We start from the raw sequence: 16,775 nt of genomic DNA, 5'->3' as shown, positions 1-16,775 counted from the left end.
TCCCTGGAAGTGGGGTGGAGTAGAGATTGAAGGAGCCAGTTCTCAGTCTCTTCCACACATAACCCTTGCATACCTCTACGATGGAACTCACCGGAGTGTGTTTAACAAACAGTTGACTTCCATTTCTTCCGATTAAAACATGCTTTTTACCTCAATATCCCTGATACTACGTGGTACTTGGCACAGAGTAAGCTTTCACTAAGCATTAGGTTATATTATAGGGAACGCTTACTAAATCTGTGTTGAATCAACACTATATGAATTTGTAAAACTCTCACACTCCAAAATTTAGAGCCATTGTCTGACAATAACCTGCATTCTCTTTGATCCCTTAGGAACTTTGAAATGGCACGGTTATGATGCCCATGGCTCTGATCACTTCCTCATTACCAACTGATTCTTTTTTTGGGGTCAGTCTAGAATAGAAGTTAATCTGTGGCTTCTGATATGTTCTGAAATAGGAAACATTATCAAGCATCAAGACTTATCAAACATTTATCAGATTCTCTGCTTTTAATAGAATCATGTTTCTTCTAGAAAATAGTTGAAATTCCCATTCCTTTTAGATCTTGCTAGTTTTGTAATTTTCATTGGGAAATCATGGAGAAAAGAGGACTCCCCCACTTAATATGTACTTGAACTTGGGCAAGTTGCCCAATTTGAGCTTGTTGACAGTGATAATACTCTGAAGGGCTTTATGAGGTTAAATAAGGCAATATATAAAAATATCTCTAGTTATGTTGCTGGGCAAAAGGCAGGCGCTTACTAAATACTAGCACTTAGGGGGTGTCTGCTCCATGCCAGGTATTGTACCACTCATGCATACTTGCTTTTCCCTTTTCCTTCACCCAGTCCTGAGCTGTCCTGATCTCCCAACCAGAGCTACTTCAGCTCTGTGACCTTGCCTACAAGCAGCATTTCAGTTTTATTGATTGCAAAGTGGGAAGAGTGAGTGAGCCTTAATTCTTCTAACTCATAGCCCTCTTTTTTTTTTTTTTAAAGAAATTGTTCTTCAAATGTTAAGACTTTTTTTTTTAATGAGGTGTAATCAACATATCATATTATAGTCATTTCAGGTGTATAACAATGATTCGATATTTGTATATATTGAGAAATAATCACCATAGTAACTCTAGTTAAGATCCATCACCACACATAGTTACAAAAATTTTTTCTCGTAATGAAAACTTTTAAGATCTACTCTCTCAGCAACTTTCAAATCTGCAATGCAGTATTATTAACTACAGTCACCATGCTGTATGTTACATCCCCATGACTTATTTATTTTATAACAGGAAGCTTGTACCTTTTAACCCCCCTTCATCCATTTTGCCCTCCCCAACCCCCCACCTCTGGAAACCATCAATCTGTTCTCTGTATCTTTGAGCTCTTTTTTTTTTTTTTTAGGTTCCTCCTATAAGTGAGAACATACAGTATATGTCTTTCTCTGTCCGACTTTATTTCACTTAGCATAATGCCCTCAAGGACCATCCATGTTGTTCCAAGTCATTGTTCTTAAATCCCCACAACTGTCTCACAGACTCTGGTTACAGTTTGTTGCCATTAAATTCAAACCCCTTGAGATCTGTAGGTGAAATGACAGGGCTCCGGTGCCCTAGGTTTTCTTCTTAGGCTACTTTATTTGAAAGTAAAATGAAGCAGGAAACTGATGAAGAAGAATGGCAGAGACCCTGAAGTGCTCTAAAGGCGTCCCAGGAAATCCTCCTATTTTTAGGGAAGTAGAGGGTTTCATCACACATCGGGGCTAGTTAAAATAGGTCCACACCACAACTCAAAACGCTTCAGTTTTCCTGTTAATTATCAGGTTTGGAGGGTAACTGAGGTGACTCTGGAGACAGCTTTGAAGGCACTGACCCAAGCTGCAGATCAGGATTAATATTCCTTTTCTCTGGGTCCAGATGCTTTGGAATTTGCTTCACTGTGGGAATAATCTCACTAGCTCTCTTTTATTTTAGCAGCATTTTTTGAGATATAATTTATAAACCATAAAATCCATCCTTTTAAACTGAACATTTCGGTGGTTTTTAATACACTCACAGAGATGTGCAAACACCACCATAATGTAATTTTAGAACATTTTCAACACTCCAAAACAAAACTTCATATCCAAAAGCAGTCACTTCCACATCACCTGACAACCACTAATCTACTTTCTTTCTCTATGGATTTGCCTATTCTAGGTAGTTCATATAAATGGAATCATACAGTATGTGGCCTCTGTGTCTGGCTTTTTTCACTTAGCATGATGTTTCCAAGGTTCATCCATGTTTTAGCATGTATCAGGACTTCATTCTTTTTCATAGCTGAATAACATTTAATTGTATAGATTTACCAAATTTTGTTTGTCCACTCATCAGTTGAGAATTCTACTATGAACATTTGTGTACAAGGTTATGTGTGGACTATGTTTTCAATTCTCCTGGGTATATACCTAAGAGTGAAATTACTGGGTCATATGGTAACACTATGTTTAACATAGTGTTTAACACTTTGAGGACCTGCCAAATTGTTTTCCAAAGCTGCTGCACCACTTTATAATCCTATCAATAATATATGAAGGTTCCAATTTTTCCACATCCTTCCTAATACTTATTATTTTCTGTCTTTTTAATTTTAGCCATCCTGGTGGGTGTGAAGTAGTATATATTTCATTGTAGTTTTGATTTGCATTTCCCAAATGACTAATGATATTGAGCATCTTTTCATGTCCTTTTTGTCCATTTATATATATTCTTTCTAGAAATGTCTATTTTAATCCTCTGAACATTTAAAAAATTGGGCTATGTGTCTTTTTATTGCTGAGTTGTAAGAATTCTTTACATATTCTGGATACTAGACCCTTGTCGGATATATAATTTGCAATTTTTCCCCCGTTCTGTGGACCATCTTTTCACTTTCTTGCCATCTTGACAATAATGTTTTTCAATCCATGAACATGATTGTCTTCCCATTTATTTAGGTCTTCTATAATATATTAAAATTATGCTGTCTGGTTTTCAGAATACAAGGTCTCACACTTCCTTTGTTAAATTGATTACTAAGTACTTTAGACTTCTTGATACTATTGTAAATGCAACTGCTTTCTCAATTTCATTTTAGATTGCCCATTGCTAGTGTACAAAAATACAACTGATTTTTAACATTTAGCTTGTATCATGCCATCTTCCTGAATTCATTTATTAGTTCTAATATTTTTTAAACAGATGCATTGTGATTTTCTATGTACAAGTTTATGTCATTTGTGAATAGAGATAGTTGTATTTGTTCCTTTCCAAGTTAAATACCTTTTGTTTGTTTTTCTTGCCTAATTGCTTTGGCTAGAAGTGCAGAATAGAACTGGCGAGAGAAGACATCCTTGTCTTGCTCCTGATCTTAGGGGGAAAGGATTCAGTCTTTCACTGTTAAGTATGATGTTAGCTGTGAGTTTTTCGAAGAAATCTTTTGTCAGGCAGAAGAAGTTTCTTTCTATTCCTACTTTGCTGAATGTCACAAATTGTTGTTTGATTTCAAGGGGAATCACAGAAATGGCAGTTTTGCTTCCTCCCTGAGAGGGTACCATTGTGCTCTAAGCATGTGATGATGCCATTCCAGTAGCAAGTATAAACTTCCTTTTAGGTTTGAGTTCAACAACTTTCTTGAGTTGAAGCTCAAATTCTCGGGACTTTCCAATTCAAATAGAAGGTCTTTATTATTGTAGTTAAAACCTGTGCCTTCAAAGCTGTCTCCAGAGTCACTGCACCCTTTTCCAAATAAGTGCTGCCCATTTTCTCTTGAGGTTAGAGAGAATGTGAAAAAAAGTGGTTCATAACATATCTAACTTAAACCTACATGTAATCTCTCCATAAGTAAAGGGAATTCTCCTAGAACCTTTGTCACTACTAAGCACCTATTATGTGCCCAGCCTTTTGCTACCTATTGAGAATGAAACGGAGCAGGGCCCTATGGTCTATTCCCCCCATATCCTCAGCCTGCCTTTTGTCTGTGGAAAGATTTTATCCAAAGAATAAGTTTAATCAGAGTGGTGAGAAAGTGCAGAAACAGAGGAAAACAGTCAAAGGAGACCAAATAATAATAGTTTAGTCATTAAGCATAGTCAAGGACCTTTAGTTCCTTCTCAAGGGCTATAGATAATATTCTGAGCCATATCCTGTGAGCTGTCTTATAGATACTGAAACCCCCGCCAGGTGGAAGAAGTTAACTACAGGATGACCATTATGACATGACTATAGCAATGACATGAGCTGCCACAATTCTGAGGATTGGCCTCAAAGAAATGGAAACAAACTGACCCTGGAACTGAAGATTAACTATACCTAAAACCATCAAGTTGAGGCTGGTCAGACCACCAGTGACCAATTTCAAGATGACTGTCAGAGCTGACTGTGCTGTTTCTGCATGTAGCCCCTTCCCTCTGTCTATAAAAGCTCTTGCCCCCTGATTGTCGGGGAGTGGGGGGGGGGAGTCAGCCTTTGGACCGGCATCTGTCCTCCCCCCACCCCCCGGGTGCCGGCATCCAAAATAAAGCAAACTTTCCTTTCCACCAGCCTTGCCTCTTTATTGGTTTTTGAGCAGCGAGCAGCCGGACCCCACTTTCAGTTACATGAACCTGATAGCAGATGATGCAGTCTTTATCCTCCTGTATTTAATAATGGCTAATATTTGTATGTTTCCTATGTTCAAGTACTGAGCTACCTGCTTAACATGCATTATATCATTTGGTCTTCATATCAACCCTGTGTAATGATAACTATTATTATTTTTATTAAAAGAAATCTGAGTTTTAGAGAAGTTAAGCAAGGTCTCACCCTTAAAAGTGGCAGACCTAGGTTGGTTGGACTCCAGAATCCAGACTCTGAGTCTCTATACCATGTTGTTTCTTTCCCCTGCTCTCTGGGGATTTATATTCTTATTGCTGAGACAGGAAATACTTAAATAGAACAGGCAACACTAAAGAACAAGACATAAATGTTTTGGGTAGAATCTATAGGTTCTTGAGGATAGCACAGTGGGTATTCCAGTTGTGAGGAGGGTTCTTGTTAAGGTGCTGAGCCTTGGGGAAAGGAATGGATTGACTAAGATTTGTATGAGCACAATGGAAAGAGGAGCAGGGCTGAGAAATAGCATAAGGAGAAGTGTGGAAATTAGCTTGGACTTCTGGGTGGAATAGTCTGACTAGAGTGAGAGTTTCTGTCATTTATCAATGAAAGATCTGGTTTGAGGGTAATTTGGGTCATATTTTGGTGTGTGTGTAGCTATATGAATACTACAACAAAGGGTAAGGTTTAGAAAAGTATTTAAGTAGTGGAATTAACTTACTTATTGATTGTTTTTGTTTGTTTTTACAAACTGTACTCCTTGAATTTCCACATTTCTGAGAAAGTGCCAGAGAGAGAAGGGAGGTGGCTGCTTAGATGGGATCCTGGCTTCCCACTCCCACTAGAGCAGCTCCAAATTTAGATGTTGGTATTCATTTTGAGATTTTATTTGAAAATAAGGTTTTAATGCTTAAAAAAGTGTTTCAAACCACTGAGTTAGCCCAATAATCCTGCTTTACAGATGAATAAATATGGGCTTAAAGGGACACAGCTAGTTAGTAAGAGAGCAAGAATTCAAGTTCAATTCAAGTTCCAATTTAAACTTCTTGATGCCAAGTCCTTCATTAGACAAACATTTATTGTCTGTTTGTTATATCCCAGGAAAGATTCAAAGCTCTGTGGAGTGCAAGGATGACTGGTCCCTGCATTTGAAGGACCACAAGGGATAGAGATGCCTAAAAAGAGATTATAGACAGTATGGGAGGCCCATTGCTCTGCACAGGAAGGGCAAAATCAGGGGGTGCTTCACAGAGGAGTGACACCTGACCTTAATCTTCACGAATATGTTGGAGTTTGCCAGGGAGAGTAGGTGGAGAAGAGCATTCTAGGCTAAAACAACAAGGTATATTAAAGAACAAAGACGTAGGAAAGCACAGCTTAATCAGGGAATAGCAAATAGTTCTCAAATTAAGAAAACTTACCCTTTATTTAGCATTCTCCTGTGTCAGGCATTGTGCCTGACAATTTACATGGATTATTTCACGTAATGTTCTTAAGAATCCTATGAGCTGGATACAGATGAGAAAACTGAGTCTTAAGGTGGAGAAGTAATTCACCTAAGGGTCATGTAAGGTCTCACAGTTAAACAGTGGTAGAGCTGGGATCTGAATCCGGGGAGCTTAATTTTGGATTTAGAGTCCTGTGCACCTTGCTAAGCAGTTTGGATTTTATCCTCTAGGTCAGTGGTTCTCAAATTTGCAGCAGAATCACCGGATGGGCTTGTTAAAACATAGATTCTGGGCTCTACCCCTGAGTTTCTTAGGTAAGACCCAAGGATTTGCATTTCTAACAAGTTTCCAGGTGATTCTGACCCTCCTGGGGATCACACTTTGAGAACTGCTGTGATAGGAAGCTACTGGAAGGTTTTCAGTTTGGGGTGAAAATCATCAGATTTGCCTGTATTTTATGCAGGGCTCTCTGGGTAAGGAATGGAAATGAATTACAAGTTGGATGAGAGACCTCAGTGAAATGGTGTTTGAAGGGGGACGAGAATGCAAACAGGAAGAATAGTTATGAGATGAACTTCTAATGTGTGTCCAGAAGAATGAAGATGAAGAGATGGATCTAAAAGTAATCACACAGAAAGATAATTTAGGTATTAATGACACTCAGCAGGCTCTGATAAAGGATAGTAATAACTGTAATTAATAATGAGACTCTGCAGACATGATTTCTGATTAGAAACAAGAGATGAAAGGATTGTAGAACAAAAAGTGGCTTTAAGGTTTCCATGAAAAGAAGTTGGAGAGCAGGGTGGCTGTTGAGGTAGCTGTGTTTTGGACGTGTTGAATTGAGGCCCTTGTGTGGCCTCATAGAGAGACGTCACGCTATAGTCGGAAGAGGACCAAACTGACTTAGGAGGCCTGGTTTCTAGAAACTCAATCACTCATTCTACCATTTTGAGATGTCACCTACCTCCATTTCTTTATCTGCAAGTGGCGTTGGTAACAGCTTCTCAGCCTGCTTATGTGAGACTAGAGGGTAAAGGCTGAGCGTTTCCAACCTTGTGTTGATACTTTTAGTAAAACAATTTTCTCTAGTCACCTACTCACCGATTCGTGCTCAGATGTTACACAGTCCACATGGCAAAGTAGACTCAAACGTCTTTCATTCACCTGGACTTTTACATGCACGTTTCAGAGTAACCAAGAAAAAAAAAAAAGACTTAAATTGAGTTTGAGTTTTAAAATGTTTTATTATAAGCTAGGGTTAGGAACAAAGCTGAGTTATTTCCTGTGTGGGGTAATTCTTCTTAACCTCAATTATGAATAAATGTATTTTCAAGTATTTCAAGTCTACTATAACTTTACTTTAAATCCACTGCCTTAGAAGATTTTTAAGACTACTGACACGTTTTAAAGCTATTAGCGAGATCCCTTATGTTAACTATTTAATTCTAGAGTGTTAGCAAATGGATACATGTCTCTAAGTCTTTCTTATAATCCCATTAAAATTTAAGAAGTGACTTTACTGGTCATCACGATCATTGCGTATTCATTCACTCAGGAGTCATCACATTTCACGCCTTCCTGCCCCTCAACCTCCATACCCAATGCATTAACAAGTCCTTTTCCTATAACTCTCCCAGTTTTCTGCCTCTCCATCAACACCATAATTTTCTTGGTGCAAAATATCACTCAGTGTCTTTTGTCTGGATTACTGCTGTCATTTCCAAACTAATCTACTGTATCCATTTTGACTCCCTCCAATTCATAACCACACCGTACAGAGATTAATGCTTCATATCTAATTAAGCTTCCACCGACTTAAGCCCTTTAAAGGCTTTCCAAAGCTTTTAGGATAAAGACTATACCACCCTACAAGACTGATGAGGCCCCACATGGACCGACCTCTACTAACCTCTCCAGTCTTATTTCACTCCAGGCTCCCTTTTGTCTCCCTGAACTAGTCAAACGGGCTGTCTTCTCTTCTGGTGGATGCCTGGTGTCTCCAGCCTACAACCTTTGCGGATCCTGTTCGCTCCGCCTAGAATCCTTTTCTCCTCTCTTATCTAGTTACTCCCCTCTATCCCTCAAATCACGTCTCATCTGACACTTTTCAGAGTCTTCCGTGACCTTCTTCTTTTTTTTTTAAAGGGAATGCTATTTATTTATTTATTTATTTTATTATTTATAGCTGTGTTGGGTCTTCGTTTCTGTGCGAGGGCTTTCTCTATCTGCGGCAAGCGGGGGCCACTCTTCATCGCGGTGCGCGGGCCTCTCACTATCGCGGCCTCTCTTGTTGCGGAGCACAGGCTCCAGACGCGCAGGCTCAGAAATTGTGGCTCACGGGCCTAGTTGCTCCGCGGCATGTGGGATCTTCCCAGACCAGGGCTCGAATCCTTGTCCCCCGCACCGGCAGGCAGACTCTCAACCACTGCACCACCAGGGAAGCCCTTCCGTGACCTTCTTGACCACATCAAACCTGAATTACTTGTTCTCATAGCATCATTGACTTCTTTACGTCTATGCTTGCCACAGCTGCAATTTTACATTTATTTCTGTGTCTATTTGATTGATATGCAGCCAGAGGACCATGTTTAGTTTGGCTCCTTGTATAGAACTAGTGCCCAGAAGAGTGCTTGGTACACAGTAGGAGCTAATGAACATTTGTGCAATGAATGCATATTCTTAGAGAGTGTTTCAGTCAGGGGCTCATGCTTCGATTCCATTGGGAGTAAGTGTAATGCACAGAAGTTTATGATATAAGTTGATGTCATTGAAAGAGGTGACAGTGTTGATTTCAGCTTTCAATTGTGTAATAAGTAATAACACAAGTACTGTTTTCATTTGAATAGGCGTATGCTATTTCTCCACTGGAGAAACCCCCGGGACCATAGATTACCCGTAAAACTTTGCCTCTGTGGTTTAAACTCTTAAGTGGTGTCTACTTTATACACACAGGCAGTCCTGGGTTGTGGGAGCGATTGAGCCTGCTTGGTTTTCTATTAGCTGTCATGATTTTTTGCTCCATTTAGATTGGCAAATCCCTTTCGCAGAGACTGTTGTCCGGTTTTTATTCTGAATTTTCTAATAGTCCTCAACCACAGCAGAATTGAAAAACAAGACTTAAAGAGTTGTAAAATAGGATAGGAAGAATACACATGGGTGCGGTTTTCTTACTTTCCTGGTGTATGTGCTGTAGTGACTGCTAAGTGGTACCCCTGAAAATCAGGTGGTCTGTGGCTGTCTAACACCATAGTCTTAGAAGTATCCTGGGACTAGAATTAAGTCAAGTCAAGGCACCATGATTGCAGTTAATTTTGCACAATGAGAAGCTGGACATTGATAAAGTTTGAATCCGTTCATGAACGCTTCATAATTACTGCAGGAGGCAAGAATGACAACCCTCAATTACAGATCTTTCAAATCTCACTGTTAACCTCAAGCCCTCTTACCTTAATCAGGGCTTGGGAACAAGGATTCACAGAAGCATTTCATGAAAAGATGGACTGTGCATTTGTATAAATGCAACTACTGTATTGCAATTAAGGAATACACACACTGCTGCTTCGTACCACCAGCAAAGTAAATAAAATACTATTCTGCTTCTTACAGTTTGGAGCTGATCCCCATGGAGGAATAGCCACGGTTTGTCATTGAGATTGAAACTTTAATGTCCAATTAGTAGTGAATGCTATTAATGGTATATTAAAATTACATTATGAATTAGATCAAGCAAGTCAACATTCAGGGCAGAAATTAATTGATTCAGAGTAACTTATTCTAATGCTCTGTTGTTCTTACATTATTTGTATGAGAATGTGGTCCTTACATTGCTTGCATCAGAATAGCCTATTGTGTCAGTTCTTGTCTGGCTCCTAAACTCCCCCTTTCTTCTCCTCACCTCCTGGAGCTAATGAATCAGAATCTTGGGGTTTAGACCATAAGCATCAACATTTTAAACAACTGCCCAGGGTCCTTCTTATGCCCAATAAAACTTGAGAACCACAGAATGATTTTTAGGGCCTGAGACTTGTCAGATTTGTTTGGGTTCTCTCCTGCCAGGGGGCGGTGTTCTCTGAAATATGGCTGGATTAATAAACCAAGCGGAAGGTTAATTTTAGTCTTTCTCATACACTTTCTTGTTTCCTGACCCCAACCATGGTTGACCTTATACCAAAAATCTTAAATACCAGAGCAGGTGACCTTTCTTGATTCGGTTTTGTTATAGAAGGTTTTAGACTATATTTCAGTCATTTTAGTTGAGTTTCTGGACGTGCGGTATGCGTTATCAGGCTTTTTGGTTTTCTCAATTTTAGATAATGAGGAGTAATTTTATTTTGTGTTTGATTTGATGCCCAAGATGGGGACTTTGGTCATCCTCCTGACAGTTAATTTATAATGATGTCTTTTAGTAAAATCCTGTGTAACTGTGTTAGATGGGGTGTGTGTGTACATGTGTGTGTGTGTGTGTTTGTGTGAATGTGTTCCGTGCACACAATGACCTGGTAGAAGATAAAGTTCTTTGGCAGATGGTTAACAGAAATAGTGGCTGACTTCAATCCTCTTAGATAATTGGTAACAAGTGCTGTACAGAAGCCAATTCTGGATCAACCTGGCTATTACACTTCAGACTTTTTCCCCCTGCACAGCTACTCTGCATGTCAAAAAAAATTAATGGATAATGTTCAGCTTCTGAGTCTAATTTTTTTTCAAGGGGAGCCTTCACTGTCCTCATGCTGGATTTCTACCATCAAATGTCAGACAGATTCTAAATCTGCTGGACTCCGGTGAGGGCTGGGGAAGCTGGCGAGGGCATACGGTGCAGTCACAGGATTGCCTAGATATTTTCCTTTTAGCTTGATAGTTGTCCTCTGTAAAAGCAAGCCTACATCTTGAAATTGAACATAAAGAGTAAAAAAATCTTACATGGGGTTAACATCTTTCATAAGCCTTGCTAAATGCAGGACCCCAAATCATTTCAGTATGGCACACAGACTAAAGCAAGAGACTTCTATAGAAAAATTCATAAGCCTGCCATCTCTGCAAGACTGCGAAATGAAAAGGACGTTAGAAAGGCAGCTAAAAGTTTGGCACTGTGTTTTTTTTCTTTTGTTCAATTAGCTGTTACTAAATTCTAGAATATCTAATGAAACCCAGGACTAATGTGCAATCCACCATAAACAAGTTCTGGCTTTTGTGCTATCAGGTTTTATTTGAGCTGAGCCACTGCTTCCTCAGTAATTTGTTGCGTGGTAAGCGCCGTATTTGTTTACATACACACATATGCTGTGTGTAAGAACCATGGTCACTGGGTCCGGCCGGAGAAAATCCAAAGATAAGCTTTCCTCCCTCATTTGAATCCTAAAAGTGTACAGTATTTAAAGACCTCTCAGCTTTTGAGGCCTTGATTTCTTTTAGAAGTCTCCTGATTGCCAACTAGGTTAGTAAAGAGACTTTAATGCTCACGATAGCATCAAAGGGCACAGTGTTTGGTGGCTAGATGATAATTTATCTGGGAAAAACCTAGGGAAGCAATTCTTTAAAGCTAAATTCTTGCTGCCATTGAGATTTCCTTCCTCAATTCAATCATTAATAAAGCTTTCCCATCGCACCCCTGCTGCTCCCGCACCCCTCCCAAAAAACAAAAACAAAAGCAAAAAAACCCAAAAAACCCAAAACCCAAGCTGACAGTTTTTTCGGGAGGAAGAGGCAGAGAGACGTGAAGTTATATTGTCCCTCCTCACCGGGCAGAAGAACTCTGTGTTGCTTAGTTGGCATTCCCAGTATTTTGATAAAAGTTACTTCTCTAAACTCTAACAACAACATGGGGAAACATAATGCTCTCTCTTGTGTTTAGTTACAATCGTGGGAGATTTCATCGTGAGAAATATTTGAGGAGTCGGGAGTAGCTGAGAATGTGGCAAAAGGGACGGGGTCGTTTAAACTGCCAGAAAAATAAATAAATAGGCAAGACAGAGAAAGTTATTAGGTTTATAAATTATAAAACTTTCCTTTTAGAAAAAATAAAGTCGTGAGGTTGACTACATTGAATAACTACATTGTAAACCTTAAAAGCTTAGAGCGGGTAGAAACCCTTTTATGGCTGTGTTTCATTTTTATCGGATAAAATGCATTTGGTTTCTTTTTTTAAAACCATGTTTTTAGGAGGGAAGAAAAATGAACATGCAGTGTTATTGGCTACAGCGACATAAGAAACCCTTATGTTACCAGAGGAAACCACATGAAAGTATCTGTGTGTCAGGGGAGGGACAGATAGGGGGTGGAGAGAAGGAGAGGGATATTTCAAGCTTCTTATGCGCAGAGCTGCGATTCGTGAACAAACTGTGATGAAATCAAGCTGTGGACAAATCAGAGGGGCCTGTCAACCTCCCAGGTGGGATTACTTGTAGTTAATAGACTAGACTCAGAGCCCCAAAAAGCAGTGCATTCAGTGTAGGCAAACAGAACACACTGCAAAAGGCTTTCCAAGAACCCTCTGCCATGGCCAGGAGAAACTCCTGCCAGCTGTATCAGGTAGGAGAATGACAGAATGCCAGGGGAAAGCCTTGGTCTTCAGAGCTGCTTCCTGATTCTGAATTTTCTTTTTGTTTCTAAAATGAAGACAGCGCTGTATGGTGCCTTTGGGAAGTTGTAAGATTGGGGGGAGATGTTGAAGTCATTTGCATTGCCTTCCTGGAATTTGATTTAGGCTTGTCTGGCTGCATTGACAATTTGAGCTCTTTATTCCCTTAGGTAATATCCCTGTTCACTTTTGCTGTTGGGGTCAATATCTGCTTAGGATTCACAGCAAATCGAATTAAGAGGGCAGAAGGATGGGATGAAGGCCCTCCTACAGGTAAGTGTAGCAACTATTCCCATTTTCAATCTTTTAAAAATTTTATGCATTGGGTAATCAATGTCAGCTCATTAAGAAATTCATCTTTAAGCTAATCTTGCAGTGTAACTACTTTAGTCCTAGATGTCTCTGGAATAAAAGCAGCTCTGTGTGTAATTCAGATAGGATAATGTGGTTTAATGAGAGAACATTTATGATCTCTTCATGCTAGATAACTGGCTATTTAAATCTCTGTCCTCTGAAATTTCTAAATGTTAAGATAATATTAAAGCTCTTGTGAATTGACAAGGCTGAAACAGAAATGGTGAGAACAGGTGCTGGCTTAATATTAAAGATCCATGAATTTGATTTATTGTCATGTGGTATGAGATGTAGTATTTGTTTTCAGAAAGTTCTGACCTAGAGAAAAATAGGAATGGAAGTACAAAAGGCAGGGAACTCTCTTTGTGAAACTTCAGGGCTATGAGATTAAGATTTACCTAGAACAGGAAAAATATAAAAGAGACGAGGTGCTTAGAAGAGCTTACAAGGTTGAGTTGCACTCATTGATTTTTCTTTTGGACTGAGGAGGGGTAAGTTTTAATAGTGTGCCTTGACTTAACTAATAGAACTGAAGTGAAAGAGTTTCCTTTTACAATACACTGTGCCATAAGCAGTGTGGGAATCCTTATGAAGGAGCTCCTTGTGCAGATGGAGGGGCTTAAATGACCAGGTCTTAAGTAATGAGTTGGTTAATTTCCTGGAAATTGGAGCTGCTGATGCTTTTATAAATAAAAATTACACATTAAGTAATGGGTACTCTATGGGGCAATCTTTTCTTGACTTTTCCTGACATCTCAGCAGGTTTGTCTGCCTTCCTGTGCATTTTGTATTTCTCTGCACTGTATTTCTTGACCTGACTCATAAGAGACTCTCACCTGTCTCTGTTTAGCCAGCATGAGCACTTATTAGCCAAGTTATAATCCATACATGGATGGAATACTGAGTCTTCCTTACATCAAGCAAGTAACTTTTGAGTAAGGGTGAAAAAATTATATTAGAAGTAGTTTAGTGCATCCAAGTGGGGTGTGCTTGGGGTGAAAAGTGAGAAAATAGATCATAAAAATTGCACCCCCAGGGAGCCAAATGGACAGAATGAGTTGTCTTCTGTTGGGGAAGGGGAGGAAAGTAGATCACTAAGCTGGAGAAACCTGTTTTTATTGGTAACAAATGCTCTCTTCAAAGACTTCTTTTTCTTGTTCCAGACAAGTATAACTCCCATTCACACTGACTGTAACTGTTCAGACTGGAAGGGGGGAATTGGATCCTTAGTTTGGTCACGTGGGCAAGCTAGCATCTTGAGAGCCCACTGCTGGTTCTTTCCAATGGACCCTAAAGGAACTTTTTTCCTGTTTTGTATTAATATATTACTTTGGCTAAAACTGATATTAAAAGCGATTTCCCTGATGAATGTTGTAAAATCAAGTCGCCCATTATTTTCAAAGTTGACTTCTTTGGAAAATGGTCATGAAAGTCCTGGATTGGCACCCTGGATCTGTATCACTTGCCGGGCCATCTTGGGGAAGTCACTTGTGAATTCTGCTTCCTTAGTTGTACGACAAGGAACAGGCCTAGATGATTTTTAATTTTCATTCTGTACTTGAAAAAAAAAAGCCCATGATTCTGTCCACTCTGTTTCATTGCCTTTTGAATGTGTGTGCTCTCTTCAGGAGAACTTGAAAAATATAGACCAGATTTACTAATCCTTGAATATATTTTGTGTATCATAAATTATTTCCATACGTTATTAAGACCAACTATAAGACCTAATGAATCAATGCTACTTCTGGAAAAATAATATAATCTAAATTATCATCTATAAATCTAAGTGATCTTAAACATACTACAAAATATTTGCTTCTTGAATTATTTAATTAAATCATTGATTATTTTCAGCCTTTATGGTATCTTCTAAAATAATTTATTAGTGAAAATTCTACGGCTAAGAAGTATTAGTCTTGGGACACAACGCCATTTAAGTCTGAGTTTTGGGATTTTGGTATACCTGACACTTTTTACTTTAAATTTTCTGTTGATATAGCTTACCGGCTGTCTAGGCACTGTGGATGATTTCTCCTGAATAAAGACCAAGATGTACTTTGGAAACTGGGTGAGAGCATAGTGCAGAGAATTTAAGCATTTTCATCTTTTTAAATGTTATATGTGCCTGAAATGACACATATAGTTGGTTATTCTGTCAGCAAAGCCTACACATCGGAAAACACTGGGTGAACTATTACTTATGTATTAGAACAAGGAACTAGGAGGAAAGGCTGCTATGCTTATTTTCAACAACGCTTTCATGTTCCAGAGAAATCCTGGGAAGCTAGATGCTTTGAGATCTTTCCACCAAATAGAAGGAACATAAAGGGTATTGACATACGGCCAGCTTCAGACTGACCGGAGCAAGACCTCTCATTCACAAGCACCCAGTTTCTTGTTTAGCAAATGTAGTTCCTCAGAGTCCCCAACTGTAGCTGAGAACGTTCTGTATTCATGCAGACGCTTGCTGCTGTACTACGGACTGAGGTGTTAAGTTTCAAGGCTGTGGCAGTGCAAACTGTTATAATTAATTAACTAACACACTTGTTAGCTGGATTTTTTGTTAGGATGTTGTGATCTATTGGAAATCATGGTAGAATAGGATTTCCTCTACCAGATCATAGAAGATCTATAGATTTATTAGAAGATACGAAATGAGCAGAGCTAATTATAATTCTGTTGGGTAAATGTAATGGGCCATCAGGTAAATGAGATGGCTGGAATAACCTTTCAAAGAGAATGTAAAGCATATGTGCAATTCAGTTTGACATCCTTGTCCCATACATCTGATGTAGCCAGCTTGATCTACCTTTAAAATTGCAAGCAAATTTATGTGTATACGAGTGTGTGTGCACTCATGTAACGTGCATATGTGTATGTTTGTGGTGTGATGGTGGAGTCTATTTCACTGAAGTTGGTGATACATACTCTTCCAGCCTCCAGGTGGAAATGGGATATCCTCTGAGAGAAGCAAGTTGATACTTGAAAGACAAAGGGAAATTTATAAGCTTGTGAATAACTGGCTAATACGGACTGGAAAGCTCAGTCCAAGTCATCACCATTTTTAGTGGCTTGAAAGTTTAAAACTATGTGAATGTGAATGAAATTCATGGGGAAATGTGAAATGAAGAGTGTCTCTAACAACTTTATGAGTAAAGCTTTTCTTTGTGAATCCTGGAGAAAGCAGACAACGGTGATGGGAGCGAGAAGGTTCACGTTCATTCGATAACTTTGGGCACCTCATTCTACAATGAAAAGTCACTTAAATGATAGGGTAGCAGCATGTAGGAACTGCAAAGCTGACAGATATATCAGTCATTACTCTGCAAGGAAAATTAAGGGGACTATCACGTCATGGGATTTTATGTTAAATCTAGTGTAGAAATCAGAGGGAGTTTAAGTCAATGGAATGAAATAATTTGAATTAGAATTTAAGGAGGGCATGGATTTTTCAGTTCATTGTTAATTGGTGCTTTGGTGCAGTGGTTTTTCATTTGTCTTAAAAACGATACAGAATCTTCTGTCTTGTTGCATTAACCAGAAATCTCCATCTTCAATAGAGTTCAAATAGAATATATCTTCCAAGATCATGTCTTAAAAAGAACATCTAAAATTCAGAGCTTATGTACATAATTTGAAAAATCCTTTGTTAGTGAAAATGGTATTGTAGTTATAGTCAGATGATCTGAGATTGCAGCTAGGCTTTTGCTAACTCAAGTTAGGCCTAGAGCTCTGCTCTTCCAACCAGGAAAATGGGGGTAATGTTGCCTCTTTATC

At 39.0% G+C, this 16,775-nt stretch overlaps 1 protein-coding gene across 11 annotated transcripts in view; it reads left to right on the top strand.

The window, feature by feature from the left end:
- Positions 1-16,775, top strand: part of ENPP2 (ectonucleotide pyrophosphatase/phosphodiesterase 2) — a 105,646-nt gene that overhangs the window by 19,724 nt on the left and 69,147 nt on the right. For 9 of the 11 annotated variants that reach the window (XM_082433157.1, XM_082433152.1, XM_082433155.1 and 6 more), the window contains exon 2: positions 12,815-12,917. In XM_082433157.1, coding sequence (XP_082289283.1) covers positions 12,815-12,917 — 103 coding nt within the window. Of the gene's footprint in view, positions 1-4,796; positions 12,596-12,814; positions 12,918-16,775 lie in introns of those variants that run through there. The other 2 variants (XM_082433160.1, XM_082433154.1) reach the window with 2 other exon arrangements.

This window comes from Balaenoptera physalus, assembly GCF_965194825.1.
Source record: "Balaenoptera physalus genome assembly, chromosome: 17".
Lineage (NCBI taxonomy): Eukaryota > Metazoa > Chordata > Mammalia > Artiodactyla > Balaenopteridae > Balaenoptera > Balaenoptera physalus.
Note: the sequence above shows the minus strand (reverse complement) of the source record. Positions and strands in the feature narration are given on the sequence as shown.